Source organism: Ammospiza nelsoni, chromosome 18 (genome assembly GCF_027579445.1).
Source record: "Ammospiza nelsoni isolate bAmmNel1 chromosome 18, bAmmNel1.pri, whole genome shotgun sequence".
NCBI classification, from domain to species: domain Eukaryota; kingdom Metazoa; phylum Chordata; class Aves; order Passeriformes; family Passerellidae; genus Ammospiza; species Ammospiza nelsoni.
Window position 1 is genome coordinate 11,625,609 of NC_080650.1, and position 20,466 is coordinate 11,646,074.

Sequence of the window (20,466 nt, forward strand, 5' to 3'; positions counted from 1 at the left end):
GGCAGTAGGGTCAGCCCAAAGCAAGCCAGGAGTCCTGCCCGGCTGGCTGCCCAGCACCAGGTGCTCCAAGAGCCCCAGCCCAGCATGGAAATACTGCTCCCCCGATCTCCTCAGGTCTTTCTGCAGACCAGGAGCCTCCATGGCCCGCTCGGAGCCCCGCGGGCCGGGCAGGCCCTGCCCTGCCCCACACGCGTGAGGGCTCGGCCCCGCTCCGGGCGCCGGCCCCGGGGCGGAGATCGGCCAGTGGTACCGTCCCAGAGCTTGGTTCGCACTAACCCCGCACACCCTGGTCCCTGCAGCAGCTGGAAATTAGAAAAGCTCTTGGTGAAAGCAGCTGGAAGTTGTTCCTACAGAGCCTAATCCTAACCCTAACCCTGCCCTGCCCCACACGCGTAAGGGCTCGCCCCCGGTCCGGGGCGGAGCTCGGCCAGCGGCACCGTCCCGGAGCTTGGTTTCGCAGTACCCCTCACATCCTTGTCCCTGCAGCAGCTGGAAATTAGAAAAGCTCTCAGTGAAATCAGCTGGAAGTTGTTCCTGCAGAGCCAGCGCAGGTCCAAGTGCAGAGGGCACAGCTCGCCGTGTCCCCCACAGGGCTGTGGGCAGAGCCGGGAGCTCGCTGTGCCGTAGGGAAACTGCCGAGCCCGCAGCTGCCTGGGCAAGAACCGCAGCATCGGCAAGAAAGCATTTTTCTGCCATTCCCATCTGCATTGAAGCAGTGGCAGACAAGGCTTAAGGCTGCAAAAACCAGTAGAAGAAACCAAAATAAATCAAGATCTTGATTTTCCCATAGGAAATTCACCTAAATCCCATTTATAGTCCATTTGCCCTCCTCCTTATGTAACTTCTCTGCAGGAGTGGAGCAGAAAACACAGAGAAAATAAACAATTTGCTGCAAAGAATTGGTGCAAGAGCCTGACTCACATCTAGCAGTGTGCGCAGATAACCTGAGGCTCACTGAACACACTGTGGAGAACAATGAATGCTGAAATCAACAGCGTGTCATGCATGTACAAACTGGCCCCAGGTAACATGACTAAAGCACAGCACGTTGCGCTTGAGAAAGATGCACAAAACCTACACTTTTGAGTTTATTTTATTAGTCTTAACGGCCTGACTTCCACATGTCTCATTTCCTTTTATTGAAGCTGTCAGAGGCATTACATTATCTCACATGCGTGCAAAACCAGCATTTCAATCGAGCTCATACAGGCTTGAAATGCCACAGCTTAGGAAAACAAGGCAGTGGGAGCTACAGAGCGAGGGGGCGGGAGCAGAGTCCAGAGCACACCTACAGGCAAAATCTCCCAAGGCTTCCCGAGCGAGCCGAGCACAGTCTCTAATCAGAGAGAAAGGATAGGTACTTCTGCACGCCGGATGATTCACTGGAGAAAGGCGAGCAGTCCTGTTGCAACAGAAGGCTGATGAGTAATGGATGGCTCGTCCTAGGCACAAAGCCGAGTCTTTTACCCCGTCTGCCAAAGCAGCTCTACGGAAATGCCCAGAGGGCAGCAGCACCTGCGCTGCTACTGCAAAGGTTTGAAAGAAACGGCATTGCACTCGTATTTTCACAGGAATTCCCCAGTGCTGCCCAACTGGCCTCAGTTACTCATGCTCGCTGCAGCTTTTCATCCTCATTAGCGCCCCGTGACAGGGAAACACATCCCAGCTACAAAGATAAAGCAACAGATCCAGCCAGATAGCCTGTGGGGGATGCATTCTCTCTCTCTCTCTTGTGGGCATGCTGCTGGCAACGATCCCATGCACAAAGTACCCCCTCGGGTCCCTGCACATGGTGCCCAAGGCACTCACCTCCCCGGCCATTCTGCTCCTCTCATTTCCAAGACGTGAAGGACAGTGGTAGCAAAATTAACTAATGACCAGAGACAGCCTTTTACAGCTGACCTGCCTTCACACAGCTGGCATTTGGACAGCAGGAAATCATGATATTTTGGCATTAACAAAGGCCTGCTACACATTTTGTTTCCCCAGCCAGATTTCTTTTTAAGTGAGTTGCTCACATCCACGTGTGTCATGCACAGCGGGTACAAATCATTACTGGCCAGGGTGCCATCAAAGGGGAGACTCACAGGGCATTATGTACATGTAGTGTGGCAAAGTCTGACCTTTCTTTCAATGCTGCACATCCTCAAACCCTGGGAAGCCCAGGGGAAGTACTCAGCTGCTCTGTACATATCATAATTGTGGTACAAAAGCAGTTTGCAATATACAATTTAAATAAGAAAACAGTCATTGTAGCTGAGCCCACAAATTTACAGGGCTGCTTTTCACAGTAATTTTAACAATAACAACATGGCTCAACATCCCTATGCTATGCAGATGCACACTGAGGAGCTGGTGCCCCGAAAACCTGGTGCACAGCCTTTCCCAGTGTCCCTGCACAGGGGTCCTGAGGCACAAACTGCACAGGTCTGCTCAGAGATAACATCTTGCTACACACACACACTCTCACACAGAAAACCATCTGGCACACAGGCTAAATGACACACCTCAGTGCCACACAGCAGCTATTAGTGTGACACGAAAACATTCCCTAAATAACACCCAGGAGCATTTCTATCCTCCCTGAGAAGCAATGAGTCTGTGTCACCAAGTCCCCAGTGCTATCTGCACGTGGGCAAACAGGGAGGCCTCCCCCTTCTAAGAGGAAGATGAAAAGAATGCCTGCTTGTGCACGGGCTGCTCCTGCCCAGGATGGGACCACAGAGGAGGGAGGTGGAACCACTCTGATTAAACATGGACAGATCCCTGCAGACTCCCAAACAGGTGAGATAACTTCACACACTCACAGAGCAGGGCAGGAAGCACAGCTATAAATTATATTCTCCAGGCAGGGAGTGGGAGAAGGAGTAAGTTCACAGTGGAAAATCTCCTTTCCCTCCAAAGGAAGAGTCTGGAGTGACAGAGAGCACTGCTGTTCATGACAACCTTGGAAAGCCCCAGAGGAGCCCCCCACATTCCATGAACCACATCCCTCCACATCCACAGAATGAAGAGCTTTTCACTGACCTCGAATCTGGGGCTGACAGAGGAGGGATGGACTCAGGGACAGGAAGACACCACACACACCCTTGCTGCTACTTCTGCATGGAACAAACTCTCCCCTACCTGCAGACTCTGCAAACTCTGCCCCTGCTGTGCTCCAGACACACCTTGCTGTGCATTTTACTCTCACCTGCTGCTGGAAGAAAGGCAAGTCTCTAGCTTTACTTTGACTACACTGACTGAGGAAGCTGCTCAGAGTTCACCAGGATTGCTTGCTTTGCTTGCCTTTGCAATATTTTCTACAGCTTTCTGGCCACATGGATGGCTTACTGGAAGTCCTCAGCCCCTATCTCCTTGCACCAGGTCCCAGGAGGAAGGGATGTTGGAAGCTGCCAAATGCAAGGTGCAAACACTGACTGTGAGTTCAGCAGCTATTTAAATACTGTTCTTGCAGACCTCTGGTTTCCTGCTCCTGCTGGGAAAAAACCACTGCACAACACATTGAGCCTGATCCACAGTGACATGGCTGGGGCAGCCACCAGTTCAACCACTGCTTGTGAAATATGGTGAGGGTTGTTGTGCAAGGAGACAAGGAAGTGAAGGTGTCCCACTCTACTGCTGGCAGCAATACCTCTGCCTAGTGTAGGCAAAGCTTCACAAGTTCAACAGTAAATTCAATCTCATTTACAATTTTCTTTCAGTTTTTTCACTGGGAAGGGTCCTCCCCATTCACCAGCAGGCGTAGGGGAACAGAGGGTACTGGCTCCACTCTGCCATGGTGCTGTGGGCATGTCCTGGAGTTCCCTGTGTGTTGTACTCCGTGGAGAAGGCCGAGTAGCTCATTGCCCTGTACTGGCTGTGGGAAGGCACCACCCACTGCCCCAGGCCCTGCTCGGTGCCATAGGGACCGTACACGGGCGCGCGGGGCCCGGCTTTCCCCACAGAGTCCAGAGCCATGTTCACCACTCCTGTGTAGTCCTGGGGAGGAGGCAGAGGTGGGGGCAGTGGGGGCAGGTTGGTGAAGCCCTCTGGGAGCTGTTTGGCGTCGTGCTCGGGCACCATGGCGAGATCCAAGGCGTGGCACCGTGCGCGGAAATCGTTCAGGGTGGCGGTGTCACGGCTGGGAAGCTGCTGGCTGTCCCCAGCTTCGTGGAACCTGGGGCAAGGGCAGAGAGAACAGCAAGTCAGACCTACCAGTGTGGAAAACCACAGAAAACCCACAAATATCCTCTGGGGAAAAGCAGGGCAAGCTCTTCCCCTTGCCTACTGCTTCATCTTACTGTTACCGTGGAATTTAGCCCAGGCCTCACTGTCACACTCACAGAAAATGAAATGCCAGAGAAGGTGAGTCCATAGTAACTTAGTTCAGGCTAAGTTCTAGTCTGCACTCACTCACACCCAATTTTGCAATGAGGAAGGAAAATGGAGTCTTGTAACTCCTCCAGCACTTCCTCCAAAGGACAGGCAAGCTCTGTAGTACTCAGAGCTGGCTGGGAGAGCATTTTGGGACAGGGAAATAAGAACATTACAAAAACATGAGCATGCCCAGAATCAGTGGGTTTGAACTAGAAGAGAAAGGCTATCCTTGGACCTATGTCCATGCTAATCTACCATCTCTCAGCCACATGTGCTCTCCAACAGAAAGGCATCCTTCCCCTATTCCCAGCTGGCTGTTTTCCTGAGGGAATGCCCAGCAGAAGAAGAGGAATCCCATCAGTTGAAGTGTGGCTTTGGAGCAGGAGGCAGCACTCACCGATATGTGTGGTAGGATGGTGTTGGCACCTGCTGCTCCCTGGCCAGAGGCTCCCTCTGCTCAGCAGGCACTGGTGAGGCTGCAGGGAAGGCCTGGCTGCTGTTCTGCTCCGAGCCCCAGAAGGGATAGCCACTGCTCACCACCACCGGGTTACTCTCTTCCTTCACGTCCACATTCTCATCCTTCTCAAAATCTGACTCAAAGCAGGGAAAAGAAAGAATGGGAAAGAATGAGAAAGGGAAAGAGGGAAGCAAAGCTCACAATGGCCTGTTGGCAGTTGCAGTAATCACAGGGTGGTGGAAGGAAACACAAAACCACCTCCTGCAGTCCTTCTGCCTTAAGGGAACAGCCCCTTCCAGCTCCTTTCTGCCCAGCTACTGTGGTGGTCACTCCTGCCTGCCCTCTCTCCTTGGCTGTGCTACTGCAAGCAGCACCATGAGCTGGAGCAAGGAATGATTTAGTTTAAAAACTTGCTGAATATCATTCTCTGGGTTTGTTGTGATCAATATTACCACGTTCCTCAGCAGCAGGCTCCTTTTCCTCAGGCAGCTTCCTCTTCTGGCTCTTGGCTGGACTGGGCTTCTGGCATTTGGCTCGTCCTTCCCTGGAAAGAAACAAGACACGGGGGTAGCTTGGATGTAAGCTTTTTGTCAAAATATGTAGGCAGGGATGCTATAGGAAAAGAAAGAAAACCCATAACATTTTTAAAGTTTAAGTAAAAAAGAGTCAGTTTTGGCCTTTTTTCATCAGGAATTTTTTTTTGAGGAGATTTTTTTTTCAGGCATAAAATAACACAAAACAAAATCTCAGATATTTTTGTAACATTTTCTGCTTGGGAGAAAACCTCCATTTTTTTCTTCTCTATTGCCAGTCTGGGGTTGCAATTTAAGTTGTTTTTTTCAACTCATCTACTGGCTGCCCTCAGACCAAGCAGAAGATCTCACTGGTATTGGATCCATTTTCCCTCTTGCAGACAAAATCTCCCCCTGGAAGAGACACTTTTCTACCCACAGGAAAAGGAGACAAGGGAGCCTCCAAATGTCAGAATCAAGCTGATCTCCAAGAGACCAAATGGTCTGCTGTGGACTCCTGTTATCACTGCTATTCACATGTCAGACTCCAGTCTAGCTCCAATGTGCAAGAGAGTGCAGGTCTCAAATTTGTCACACCTCCCACATTGCTGTAGGAATTGTCACCTCCCACTCCCCAAGTCTCTTGAGAAGAGGCTGCACAGAGGGACATCACTCCCAGATACAGGGAAATGCAGTGTGCACAATGCAGCAGCTCAGCAGAGCTGGCTGGTGGAGTTCTGTTCAAAGACCTTGGGTAAAATTCACAAGTGAGCTCCAGCTAGAAACAAAGTGAAATGAAAAGACAGTTTACCTTCGAGTGTTCTTCCCATGCTCACGGAAACCTTTAGCAAATGGATTGTTGTCAATCTTGAGCTTTGTAATCTTTAAATGAAAAGAACAAGACTCAGCATCACAGTGACTATTCCAAGACCTTCATCTTTATCACAAAATATTTATCACAAGAGATAAACTGTATTTATCACAAGAGATAAACTGTGTGAGGGTTTTGGACATGGCCTTGCCAGTATCTCAGCTCTCCCAGCAGCTCCCATCATGGATCAGGAACTGACCCACAGAGAGAAGTGACCCTGCCAGGGCCAGCAGGGATTTGGGTGGGATTCATCTGGCTACAGAAATTTACAGGGTGAGGATCTGTATCTGGACCTGCAGCCATACTCTTTACTGCATTTGGAGTTCCGTGCCACTCACAGTGCACTCAGGACCATCACAGTGCATGACTCATCACAGAGGAGATGTTTTCCACAGGAACCACAATGTGCCTATTTCATCCCACTCTTCACCACAGGTGCCCAGGATGAGCAGACAGGAAGGAGCCACCTCCTCTACAGGAATTTTACAGACAGCATGTCCAAAAGCAGAGCCTGCACACCGTACCTGCTCGTTCTGGTAGGCAGTGACAGAGGTGAAGACAGTCTCAGGGAAGCTGAACACCTGGAAGATGCTCCAGCGGACACTGAAGAGGTCGTCGGCCTGCACGATGTGGAAGCGCGGCTTGTAACGGTGCATGGAGTGCAGGATGATCTGGGACACACAAGGGACAAGGTTTCCATGTGCCACCACTGCCAGCACGCTGCACATCCCCTGTGCAGACTCCCAGGACACCCATTTCCAAGCAGGGACTCCTTGGGATTGGTGTCTGACAGCACAGACCCATGCCTTCCCTGGCAGGGAGCCAAGGGGGCACAAGGGCTGGGCTGAGGGAGGAAAAAAGGGCACCTGGATATGTTTTAAATTCTACATCATCTAATTTCTCACAATTCCTGCTTATTTCCCACAATGAATTCCAAGAGAGCACAGCACAACCTACATGCCCGTGTTGATCCAGAGTGTTGTTAGTGAGCTTCAGTTTTTGGAAGGAGACAGGTTCCTTCATCCAGTGGCTGCCAGGAGCCGGGGAATCTGGGTGGACATAGGTGCGACAAGGCAGCTGGGGCTCTGCTTTTCCAGCAACTTCCCACTGATCTTTATTCCACTGTGAAGGGAAAGACAGAAATCTGGAGCTTAAAAAAATGCTTTCAGTACAGAAAAAGCCCAGCAAGTTTGCTTCACTGTCAATTCAGTGCACTCCTCTGAAGCACAAGTAGCAGATTCTCTCTTATGAGCCATGATTATGTTACCAAATCAGCTCCAAGTTTAGGCTTCATTTTTCCTTCCTTTCTCCCTATGGCTGCCAGAAAAGTCTGACATTAATCATGATTAAAACTGTAGTGCTTACAATGAAAATTAGTTACCTTTCCAGCTGCTCCCCAAGCAAACCTGACAAATAACTCCAGAGAGACATAAAATCCATCAATTACTTCTGAACTTTGTCCAAAGAGAATTTATTTATCAGTGTGACAAGTGAAGCATAAAGATCAATCTATTTCAAACAAAGATGAAAGGACAGCATAAATTCTGTTATTTAAAGTACTTACTTTGTACCTGAAGTTATCCATTGGCACAAAATCTACCAGCATGAGGTACTTGGCATACGGGATTAAGCCAGAGACTTTGATTTTGCATTGAGGAAACATTCGTCTGAGGGAGAAATGAAAAATAGAGAATAATGGTTTCTCTGAACAGTGGCTGTTAATGATCAAGCAGCATGTCACATTTGCTCACTACTGTGCAAAGCCCTGTGAGCAGTATTCCTCCAGCCAGCCACTGACCATTTGTCCATCTCACTGATGGACTGTTTAGTCCTGTGGGGTTGGATGGGACAGACATTAACAGGGCAGCAGGCACTGAGGGCCTGACACTGTTTCAGCTTTTGTTCTTCCAATTCCTCTAACACAGCAGTGGGAAACTTGAAAGGAGCTATTTGGAGGCTGTACGTAGTTCCTGGCCTGCTGCAGCCCTCACAGCCCTGGAGGATGGATTAAACCTGAGCGTGGGCAGGAGACGTGCTCTCATCTAAGAGCACACCCAGCTTTCTGTTCCCCTACTCCCTGCCACTACTTTTAACTTCTGACTCTGCAAAAAAGCTTTGACAGCTACCTCCCTACCCAAAGGGATTATTCCAGCTCACAGCAGCTTTGACACAATACTTTACAGCTTCACAATTCCATCTTCTTTCACTGCAAGCTCCACGATACATGACTCATTTATACTTCAGTGGAGTCTGCACACACAGATCTTTAAGAGTCTGGGCCATATTTTTGTCTGCAAACACAGACTCAAACCCAAACATTTACTGCTCAACTGCTGCTGCCTGAGACCCAGGCAAAGGGAGCCCAGGGCACTTCCAGAGCAACCTCAAAGTGACAGGAAGAGCACCAGTGTTAAGTGGTGAGATAAGGGTACAGGAGTTTTCTCAGCACATCAGCCCCAAAGTGACCCTTTGCACTTCACAGTTTGGACTCCTCTGACACCCTGAAAGTGCAATTTTTCTGCCAGGATCAGGAGGATCTGCATAACTGGCTACAAAAGCAGTTTAAGGGCCACCATTTGAAAAATGATCACCTGGCGACTTTGCCAACAGCTTGGAGGGGTGTGGTGTGTGTGGTCAGCTGTCCTGTGCCCCTTACCTGCCAGATTTGGTGATGATCATCTCAGTTCCTATCTGGTGAAACTTCATCCAGAGCCCCATGTCCTCGAGGGTGACCACGATGGAGCTCTGTGGGAAGGGCTCCAGGCTGGGGGAAGGAAGGGCCTCACACGGCGCTTTCACGTCTGCAGGGAGAAAAGAGACACTGGCTGCAGACAGACAGGAGGGGAACTGACCCTGCTCCGGGCAGTCTGTGCCACTCCAAACCCCCTAAAAACTGCTCCTTTTCTTCAAAGGATTTCTGTTATTTAGTAGGCTCAGAAGTAGGGAGCCTTTCCCAACACGTTTGGGTTTAGCTGGTGGGTCCTTTTGTAAGATCTGTGTGTTGTACCAACCCAACCTAAATTCCACTGTTACAAAACCCACACTGGCAGGTAGCCACAATCACTGTGCTGGTATGATCAGGGTTACACAAAACACTTCATCAAGAGAATACAGTGGAAGCTGAAAGGACTGGAAAGATTTTAACAGTGGGTAACAGGGGAAAAAAACAAGTAGGTGGTAGCAGAGGTGAAAAATGCCCCAGAAGACAAAGATGAGACAGACAGGAGCCCTAAATGTAGTGAAGGCAAGAAAAGGAGGTGACAGACTGTATTCTGAGAAGGGAATGGCTGCTCTGAACTGGAAGTGGAGCTGGGCACCACTGAGGAGCCTGTGACAGGGGTGGAAGGTTCTCCTCAGTAACACCCCATGGCAGTGCTGCAATCTGCCTGCTCTTCCTCTTGAGGCACAGGACCCACTGTGGGCCTGGGGAACAGGAAAGGGAAACCATCCTGGAGGAACTGCTGTCGATGGCACCAATCACCTCTGCACAGCTGCTTGGATTAAAAACCTCCTTAAAACCCCCAGCAAGTGCTCTCAGCAATATTGTAAGGCAGGCAAGATTGCTGCTGCCCTGCTGAAAGCCCAGTTCCATTTTAGGTCAGAATGTGACCCAGTACAGTTCTGGTGGGCTGAGCTCAGACCCAGCAGGGTTTAGGAACACTGCCCTGAGGAGGGGTGAGCAGCCTGCTCAGCAGGGCAGCACAGGAGCTGGGCTGTCCCCTCTGGGTGCTGCATCAGCAGCCAGGCACAGCTATTTGTTTAAAAGGCAGATTTTTCTGCCTCTCAGCCTGATCAGATCTTATTCAGAGCACAGCAGAAAAAAAGGGAAATTTTACCTTGTTACAGCTTTCCTGAGTAATGCCTTCAAAAGAGTATTCAGAAAATGTAGACAACTATTTTCAGAGAAATTAGCTTTTTTCACAAAGGGACATCTTTCCACCAAAACAACCCAATACAACTCTTAAGTGGTTCTTCCCTCAGGATTAAGAAGTAGAAAACATTAAAATGTAATTTTGTCTGTTTGTAGAGGTCTTTCGGTGTTTAAAAAAAAATCCTCTACCCTTTTTTCTGCTTTGATCCAACATTAATGAACTGGCCAAGAAGTGACACCTAGTTTGCTCACCAAGATTAGCCTGTTAACATCTTCTTACGAAAGCTTCCCCCATATCCTCTTGCAAAGACATGAAAGCTGCCATGAGACCACGCATTTGGTAGCTCAGTGCAGCACATGTATCAAAAGGAGTTACAATAAAATTGGGCTGATTTCCCACAGGAGCCATCCAGTCACAAATAAATGCAAACAGGTTTTGATTAGCTAGACAGATGCTCACTCCTTCCCCAAATGAATTTGCGAATTAACATTTCTTTAAGCAAATTCCAATGCCATTAAACGAGACTACAAGAAGGCAGATCTCAGGAGTCTTTAGTGAGGGGAGATTTCCAATGAAGTCAAGAGGAACTGAAGTGAAAGGAGTTCAACACTGAATTAAAACTCAAAGGCAGATATTATAATCTGTTTTTTACCACAATGAGTCCACAATGCACCTGTAGGAGCACAATGCTGCAGGAGCCAGGGACAATAATGCTGCAGCTGAGGTTTGAAAATGCAGTTAATGCCTTTCACTGTGCAGGTTTGTGTGCACAGGCTGAGGCTGAAAAGCAGGACATGGTCAGTCTGCCATGGTGTGAGCTGGGGAATGGATCCACTCAGCTGCTCTCAGCTTCAGCAGGACCCTGCAGTGATGGATCTGTTTGTAGGATTCTGTTTGGAGTTTTGTTTCCCTCCCAGTTTGTGCCTGTGTAACTGATGGCAAGGCTCATGCACTCACCCTCCCACAGAGATGCCTGAGTGTTGGAACTATGGCATGGAGAGGTTTGGGCAGAGTGTCCAAGCACTGAGTGGAACTTGTGTGAGCTGTACTTCTATGGTTTCCTCTTCTGTCCAACTTGGCTTTAAAACCATTATTATCTGAAAGAGATTTAAACCTTTCCCAGCAGTTCTAGTTTTACTTTTTAAAAAATATTCCTATTATCTTTGTGTTGCTAACACCACACATGGTCTGTTCTAAAACATGTTCTTTATGTCCAGATGAGGTTGAAAGGGAGGCAGCTGCTATGGTAAAGGCACTGAAAATTAAGAGATCTTCAATCATTCTGTGCTTCATTTCAAGGTCCTCATAACAATAGGAGTAGCTTGTGCTACAGTTTCTGTATCTAAAATGAGCCATACACATCTTTTTGTCATCTTGGGGACAGAAAGGAAAGAAGGAGAAATGTGAGACAATTGAGTAGTTTTAGGAGGAAGATCTCTGGATAGAAGATGCTGGAGTGCAATTCCCTCACCTAAAGTAGTTCCTCAATTAATTTTCCCTTACTGAGACAATGTTAAAATGTCAGAATATTTGTTGCAGCCTTCCCAAAAATGTGTAGGATAGGATTTGTAATACTGGGAAAACTCCAATAAGGGAAAAGCTACACTAAAATCAGTTATTATTGCATTTGTTGCTGTTATCTTCCAAGTGAAGCCCAACGCTCACAGCTATCCAGTCCCCACCAGGGATGAGCACACATCAATATACAAAGCTTTCTAATAAATTAATCTTGCAAACAAGCACAAAAACCCCTCCCACGTTCTCTGATCTTCTCAATGGCAGCAGAAACACCCCAACCCTCTGGAGGGAGCCTCATTTCTCAGACCCAGAGAGTTTTTGGGCAATAACAAAAATATGATGTTTTACAAATGCAACAGCTTCAACTCTCAGATGCATCCAATCCTCACCTGGAACATTTCTGCTGTAGGGGGTCATACACAGAAGCAAGCCAGTAAGAAAATGAGGTGAACACTGCAATATTTGGAATCTTTAACATGAAAAATCCATAATACAGTCTACTTTTTTTTTTCATTGCTGCTCTTTTGTTTTTCAACTTAAAATTCAAGTGGCAGAAATCAGTATGAATCAGATCAACACAGCAGGGACTGAAAAAACCCAAAACAGCAGCAAAGGTGGAAATAATCTAAATCACTGCACATGTATTTTGCTCATGAATGAGACAACATCTTGCAGAGGAAGAACAAGGAAGCTGAGACTGCACAGTCACCTCTGATGTGCCTCTGATAAACTGGGCCAGGGTTTTTTTCTGATGTAGAGTAAAAACTCAGTAGGGTTCAGTTGCCCTGACAAATGCAGCACCTCTGGCTGGCCCTTAGTGTCCCAAGGCATCTCTGTCCTTGTGCCCAATCCAATCATGCTCCTCACAGGAGGGATTAACAGCATGCTATGAGATGGATTGAAGGAAAACACAATGAAACCCCAAGGAAATCACAAAAATCCTGTGCTGGGCATGAACCTGGAAGGAGTCAGCTATGCCTGGTTGGGATACATGCTTTCAAAGGACACAGGAAATTGGGAAAAAACCCCAAACCAGAGAGTTTGTATCAGAAGTGTTATTAAAAATATAACAAGTATTTCCAAACTTTCTGTGGCCTTCAACCTGAAGAACCCAGTGCTTTGAAGACAATACACAAACATCCTTCAACTGAAGGCTCACACTGCATGATGTGATGTGGGTAAGGGAATTTTGGGCATAATTGTGACCAAACCTTTACAAAAGATCTTCCAAAGCTCTCAAAAAACCACTCAAATGCACAATTTTTCATCTAGGCTTATGGAAAAAAAACCAGTTTTTAAATCCTCTCCAGCCCCATGCAGTCTTCTAAAATGCTGGTAGGCCCTTCAGGAGCACTTTCTGCCATGAGCCTAGGATCTTTCCGTGCAGTGAGAAAGGGAAGGAGCCCTTCACTTACCTGGTAAAGCTTGCATTTTTCCATGTACTGTGACGTCGAGGAGCTTGCAGGGCCAAGAGAGCCACCAGAGTTCTTCCAAGAGGAGCCAAAATAGTCCAGTTCCAAAGCAGGTCCGATTTCCTGAAGCGAGCACAAGCCCTTCCTTCCGAGATCCAGTGTCAAGAGTGAGCGGGGTGAGGATGGGACTCCAAGCACAGCTAGCCAAGGTGAGTTCCTGTTTTATGGAGCCTAATGAGCAGGGAGGAGCTTCCCGCCAGGGTTGTCCCCTTGCGAGCCTTTGATGTCCGAAGGGACAAAGAGAGGAAGGATCTGCAGCAATGGCTGGGGCTAAGGGAAGAAAATCAAAGAGAATTAACATGGCTTTGACATACAGGAAACCCTACAGGGGAAATGCACCTTGATTTACTGCTAACGCACTTTTAAACAAATAGAGACAAGACTGAAAACATCAGTTCAGGACTTGACTACAAAATAAAAACAAATCCCTTAAACAGCAAGGTAATTTCTCTTTGGCTGTTCCATGGGTTTGTGATGATACTCATCTTCAGCACACAGAATCATTCTACTCTTGATTTCTGGGATCAGAATCAGGACTGCATCCAGCTCCTTCCTTCCCAAGGGGGTGATTGACAGTCTGTGCAAAGTTTGCTCTCCCCACTGGAATGCTGCAGCAACACATCCCTTCAGCCACTGATGAACGTGAATAACAACGAACACATTTGATGGTATAACTTCACTCATCTGCCCAATTTCTGCATTCCCAACCTTGAGCTGCATTCCCTTTCCAGGAGGATCAGGCACTGAGGTTATGCCTTGCTCAAGGCGCTGCTCTTACCAGGGAAGGCTGAGCAGAAATGAAGGGCTTGAGCATTTTCCCTTAATTAGTTTATTCTGCAAGTGTGACCATTAGCTTTTGTGCTTATAAGTGCTTACAAGTGCTAAGAGACAGCAATCAAGGCTCAAGCTCCAGGCACTGCACCTCCTGAGGAAGGGGGTTCTGTGCATTCCCACACACAAATGGCTGTACTAACACTTACAGGACCAACACGGTCAAAAAGTGGAGGTCAAAAGCAGAATATCATTCTGAATAGACCAGGGCTGGGTCCTGCACAGCAAATTTAGGAGCTCTGTTCATTACAAAGAACTTGCTACAAGGCTGCATCTCTTTCACTGTCTAGATTTATTCCAAATAAAATAAACGTTTTTTCTGTTTTGTCAGTGATGTTACTGGGACATCTGATCTTCAGTCTAATGTACAAAACAAATTTTGAATTTATTTAGTGAGTTTCTACACCCAAACAAGCCTTCAGTTCTGTTTTTACTGCCTTTTGGAGCAGGCAATGCAAGGACGTGCAGAGAGGACAAAGGAGCTTAATCAGAGCAGGGACTGACTCTCTTCCAGGGGTATACTGAATTTTGGGCACCCAGTGCTAGCCGGGGAAAGAAAAGCCATTGCTTAGTGTGGTAAGGAAGAATGTTTTAAAGAAAAGGGTTGGAAAATTTGCAAAGTCCTGAGGAGGATTTAGAGTAGGAGATGGGTCCACTGGCTCCTGGCACCTCTGCAGAACCACATCCAGCCTTGCTGGTACCCCTTTTAAGCCACTGGCTAACACAGGAGACTAAAGGCCTTTCTCCCTCATTTGGAGACATCCAGAGCTGTGGAGTCTCAGCATATTGAGCAGAGGAATACCGTGTGGTGGAGAAATGCCAACTTGTGGATCAAATGGAAGTTATTTATTAAATGGAAGTTATTTATTAAATATGGAAAGAAATAAATCAGAAGGGAAAAGGTCAACTGAAATGGTATCAAGGTCAGATCTCTGCTTGGGCTTGCACAGCCACTACCAGCCACAAACAAAATAGGACGCAGAAATGTTGTTTTGCTGTGCTACAGAAGGAAAGCCAGTATTGCATCTGCTCCCCCTCCATGTCCTGCTTTCCTAATGCTAGTATTTTAATTGTAGAAAGCGGAAAAAGACAACCATAATCAGAATCTGAAAAGGAAAAATAGAACAAAAATTGGGTCAGATTCAAGCTAGCAGCGAGATGAATCAACATCCCACACAGTCAGAAACTGCACAACAGCAGCAGCTCTGGGAATTTCAGACTTCACCTGACAGGAGCGTGGGATGTGTATCATGACTTACTGCTGCTTCCACAAAGGCTAGGAGATGGTCTCCTGCTGCCACTTCATTTGCACACTGTGTATCAGCATGTCTGGGGAACAGCACATTTGCTGCAAGTGCTCAAATCCTTTTGGCTTCTCCCAGCTGATTGATGGGGAAGGTGGAGCCATTAATTACCCATGACTAGTTAACAATCAGCTTTCTCCCAGCCATTCTAGTTGCACTAGAAATCTTTTAAAAGTGAATTTGTTACTATTGCTGGAAAGCGTGGCTAATAGGAGCAATCCCCTGGAAATTCATCCCTAGCAAAGGGGGAATTTAGCACATTACCCTCATCTGTCCATCCACGGAGAGCCCTCAGGCAGTTTGATGGGAAGTCAGAGGTGACTGTGCTGGGGTCTAACAATTCACCGGCAAATTGGAGGCTGAGGGTATGGAAAGGGATGGGAGAGAGAGTGGATCTGACACGTGTGAGTCAGTGACACAGGGCCCTGCTCTGAGCCCAGCTCTAACAGCAGGCTCTGCCCTATGCTGAGGGGATGAGCTAGGGCAGGAGAGAGGCCATGTGTGATGACAAAAGCACAGGCCAAGAGCTTTTGCTTTGCATCTCTTTGAGAAGCTGATTAGAAAGAAACATTCCCCTCTGGGTTTTGTAGTAAGGCAAATGTTTTCTGGCATTTCTCCCACCTTCAGTGAAGGTTTAACCCTTTGTGCTCAGCAGGGCCCTGCAGGGAGCTGGTATGAACACAAGCTCTCCAGCACAGTGATATCCTACCATTGCTGGCTGCTAGAGAACAGAAAAGGAGTCAGGTTTTGGCTAAAGGGGCTGGAGTGGCACTGCCACCTCTGCCCAGGCAGAGTTCCAGGGGAGCATCCTGCCCTGAGAGCAAGCTCTTACTGCCTGGGAGACAGCTGAAATGTAAAAGTTATCTTCCAAAAGAACCTTGTGGTGGTGTTCGCAGGGGTCTTAGGATGAGGGAAGAGACGAGAATGTTGACTCCATGTTTCAGAAGGCTTGATTGATTATTTTATTATATATATTATATTAAAACTATACTAAAAGAATAGAAGAAAGGATTTCATCAGAAGGCTAGCTAAGAATAGAAAAAGAATGATAACAAAGGCTTGTGACTGACTGAGACAGTCTGGACAGCTGGACTGTGATTGGCCATTAATTAGAAACAAGCACATGAGACCAATCTCAGATCCACCTGTTGCATTCCACAGCAGCAGATAACCATTGTTTACGTTTTGTTCCTGAGGCCTCACAGCTTCTCAGGAGAAAAAATCCTAAGGAAAGGATTTTTCAGAAAATATCATGGCTACAGAACCTGCCTTGGGTTATTGCTTGTGGGTGCATAGGCAGTACCCAGCCCCCAGGTTTCCCTTTGTGAGGAAGTGTTTGCATGTCAGCTCTAACAAACTGGGCTGGAGCAAGGCTGCCTTGTCTGCCTGGACCTGCACAGGCAGGGAAGGACAACACGGAGCAGTACAAGCTGCATCTAAGAGATCCTCCCCTCTGAAACATGAGGAAAGCCTTCCTGCCATATAAATGGGACTCAGCCCATTTCCACCTGGCACACAGAGGCCACAGCCCAGAGCATCTTGGCAACTCTTTGTGAAGGATCCTGTGCCATCTGCACAGAATGAGTACTGGAAAGTGAAAAGACAGCATGTCATCAACAGGGCCCAAAATAAAACAGATAGCTCTACACTGATACCTACTTACTTTCATGCTTCATTAAAAACATGAAGTGGTCTCTGATTCTCCAGAATCTACAAACTCCCTCCTTAAATCCAGGCTCAGCTCACTGTGAAGCAAATGCAGCCTGATTTATGCACACAGAGCCATAAGGAAAAGCTGAGTTTTTCCAGAGAAAAAGCTTGATGAAACTCTTGCTCCTACAGCTGTGCCAGCCTGTGACTCCTTGTCCCTGTTAGTGCCTGACACCTCACCCAGAAAATAGGAAATACAAGAGCAGGGCTGGCCAGGACAGAGCTGCTGAGCTCTGGCAGCACAGGCACAGCCTGAACTTGGGCAGCTTTCTGAGCAAGTCTCTGTGGGCGGCTACAGGAATGGTAAAAGCCTGCAGTGTTTTGAGAGCCTCTGAAGAAGTGGTACATATCTCCTATCATGCTGCAGCACAAGAAACAGTTCCTACCCAGCTCCTTACAGCAGCTCACATAACCCAGCATTTTCTTCTGGTGGAGGAAAATGGCACTTTCCTTTTTATGGTTTTGATTATTTTTTTCCTGATAAAAGCTATTTGGTGTCTTCAATGATATTACAAGTGCCATGCACACCTTCCTACCCTAGGACAATGCAAGGGACCCCACGGAAGGCAGATCTCTGTAGGGCTGCAAACCCCATACTGAGCCCAAAACTGCACCACCCCCAGATTTTCCCCGTGCTCTCAAGAGTGCAAAAATGACATTTGGCAAAGCAAAGCAGATGGGTTTGGAGAGGGCCTGTTGGTAACATCTCCACGCTAACTCACCACAGGCTCCCAGGACAGGGCTCCGAGAGCTGTGGGGACGGGTCACAGGCCACAGAGCAGTTGTGACAAGGCCTGCTCTGCAGGGGAACCTGGGAAAGCAGCTCAGGTAGACAAAAAGCTGTACATTATAAGCTTGAGAGAAGACTTCTCCTTTTGCAGTTTGTGGATTGAGGTTATGGGGCCGCAGAGCTGGAGAAGGCACTGCCCTGGCTCCCTCCCTCCCTCACATCACGGCCCGCTCCCAGCGCCCCCTCAGCGCGGCACAAGAAGGGAAACACTTAGCGGCCACTTAACACTGCGGCCCGAGTCTGGCCTCAAAGGCTGCAGTCCAGAGTCAAATGCAAAATATGTCTGTCTAGAGCCCTTTCAAGTTCTCACAGAGCCCTGATGTCGGGTGCACTGTTTTCCTGTCAGCCCATTGTGTGTCCCAGACAGAGCTCGGCGCTCTGTCCCGCTCAAATCCACAAAAAGAACCGGCCGAAAGGAGCTGCAGCAGCAGGAGAGCTCTGCGGGCAGCTCGGCAAAGGGAACGAGCGCACGGGGCACGGACTGCCCTCACAGCCCCGCATTCTTCCTTCTACACCTGCCCTCACAGCCCTGCCTGCACACGGGCACTGCCCTCACAGCCCCGCATTCTTCCTTCTACACCTGCCCTCACAGCCCTGCCTGCACACGGGCACTGCCCTCACAGCCCTGCATCCTTCACCCCACACTCACAGCCCTGCCTGCACACGGGGCAAGCACTGCCCCCCCAGCCCTGCATCCTTTTAAACAAATAGAGGCAAGACTGAAAACATCAGTTCAGGACTTGCTACAAAATATAAAAACAAATCCCTTAAACAGCAAGCAGGGGTGTAACAAACAGGGTAATTTCACTTTGGCTTCTCAATGGGTTTGTGATGATACTCATCTTCAGCACACAGAATCATTCTACTCTTGATTTCTGGTATTAGAATCAGGACTGCATCCAGCTCCTTCCTTCCCAAGGGGGTGATTGACAGTCTGTGCAAAGTTTGCTCTCCCCACTGGAATGCTGCAGCAACACATCCCTTCAGCCACTGCTGCCTTCTCCAACAACATGAATGTGAATAACAACGAACACATTTGATGGTATAATGTCACTCATCTGCCCAATTTCTGCATTCCCAACCTTGAGCTGCACTTCCTTTCCAGGAGGATCAGGCACTGAGGTTATGCCTTGCTCAAGGCGCTGCTCTTACCCAGGGAAGGCTGAGCAGAAATGAAGAGCTTGAGCATTTTCCCTTAATTAGTTTATTCTAATAATGCACTGCATGCACTGCTCTCCCAGCCCGGCATCCTTCCCCCCACACCTGCCCTCCCACCCTGCCCAAACTCACTGCTCTCAACCACAGGGACAAAACAGGCAGCGAGGAACTCCAGCTTAACACCCCTCTATAAACACTTCTATATTTGTACACATGTGCACACACTCATATGCAAAGAGAAGCATCATGCAGATCTTAAAAACTGCTGGCAGTTTACTTAACCATGAATTGAGACCAGACAAAAGCCCTGAGCAGAATGGACTCTGCTGAGCAGAAGCCCAGCAGGCAGCACTGCAGCAATGTCTGTTAAAAAGCTGATTGTTTCCAGAAAAAAAAAAGCAGCAGGTCAGACCCAGAAGGTTTTATCTAAACTTCATGGATTTTCAGGATTGCTGATACACTGTCATGGTACCTTGGTTTCCACAAAAGATTATTTTTGTTGGTGATCAGGCATTTGTAAAGCCATGAAACCAACAGGTAAAAAAACCAGATTTCAATCGTGCAAGTTAGGGTGCAAGTTACTTTGTTTGGCAAAGACAGGTCTCTTCTGTCATATGGAAGTTTCCATGAACTGTTCATCACAGTAAGGTTCTAATCAAACCAGGAAATCAATAAACATCCTCCTTATCAGAGGATCTACTTTCAAAGAGCAAATTAAAATTGTTAAGATTTAAAGTGTTTGGAATTTAAAAATAAAAACTGCTGTGAGCTCTACAGAGCTGTGTAGAGCTCAGTTCCTCCAACATCACTATTGACTCTAAAGAACTTTCAGAGGAAGTTAATTATCATTACCAGAAATCATGACAAGAGAACAATTAAACCATACACAGCAGATTTTGATTCAGAGCACTTACAATAAATCACGTTTCATTTTAATAGGATTTTATTACTGCGTATTTCTTTTCCTTTTATAGTATTAGTTATAATTTCTTTGAAAAAGAACTACAAAAACTTATATAGCCATAGGAAACATATAACTGCACATCCATCTCCCAGCTGCAAAGGGAACTAACACACAAGATGTCCATCTGACCTGCAGGGTCTGAGCTGAGCTTTACAGGACCTCCCAAAAATAAAATGAACACTAAGATTCATGCAGCACATGCTGCAAGATGCTTCTGAAAGCTGATATATATATATATATATCATGTCTGAAGTCAGTAACAAAGAGCTGAAAATACACATGGATTTTAAGCAGATAGCCCTTGGATAACATCTGAGCTGTACTTTTTCTCACCCAACTTGTTCATCACCTCGCAGAAAAATGATATTTGGGTCCATAATAACAATACTCGGCTAAGAATCCTTCAACATCACTAATAGAAAAAAGCACCTGTCAGATTTCATGGATTCCTCAAATCAGCACTGGGATGAGGCTGCCATGAGTGGACATGAACTGACACAGTCAAACACAGCTGCCACCTCTCCTTGCACTCCCTCATCTCTCCAGAATTTTCCCTCATTCTTCCCATGGTGAAATTTCTCCTGCTCACTCTTTGTGGCAGGCAGGGCTGGGTACAGACTGCGGGCAGATCACAGCCCAGCTCCCTCC

At 47.5% G+C, this 20,466-nt stretch overlaps 1 protein-coding gene across 1 annotated transcript; it reads right to left on the minus strand.

Annotated features, from left to right (window-relative positions):
- Window positions 1-2,748: 2,748 nt before the first annotated feature.
- LOC132081519 (T-box-containing protein TBX6L) lies at window positions 2,749-13,115 on the minus strand. Its single transcript, XM_059485303.1, has 9 exons — window positions 13,005-13,115; window positions 8,856-9,000; window positions 7,764-7,866; window positions 7,157-7,321; window positions 6,724-6,870; window positions 6,140-6,210; window positions 5,269-5,360; window positions 4,757-4,949; window positions 2,749-4,159 (listed from the first exon to the last, which is right to left on the minus strand). Exons 1-9 carry the CDS (start codon window positions 13,018-13,020, stop codon window positions 3,733-3,735), a joined length of 1,359 nt encoding a protein of 452 aa, XP_059341286.1. The 5' UTR covers window positions 13,021-13,115; the 3' UTR covers window positions 2,749-3,732.
- Between the last annotated feature and the right edge of the window lie 7,351 nt (window positions 13,116-20,466).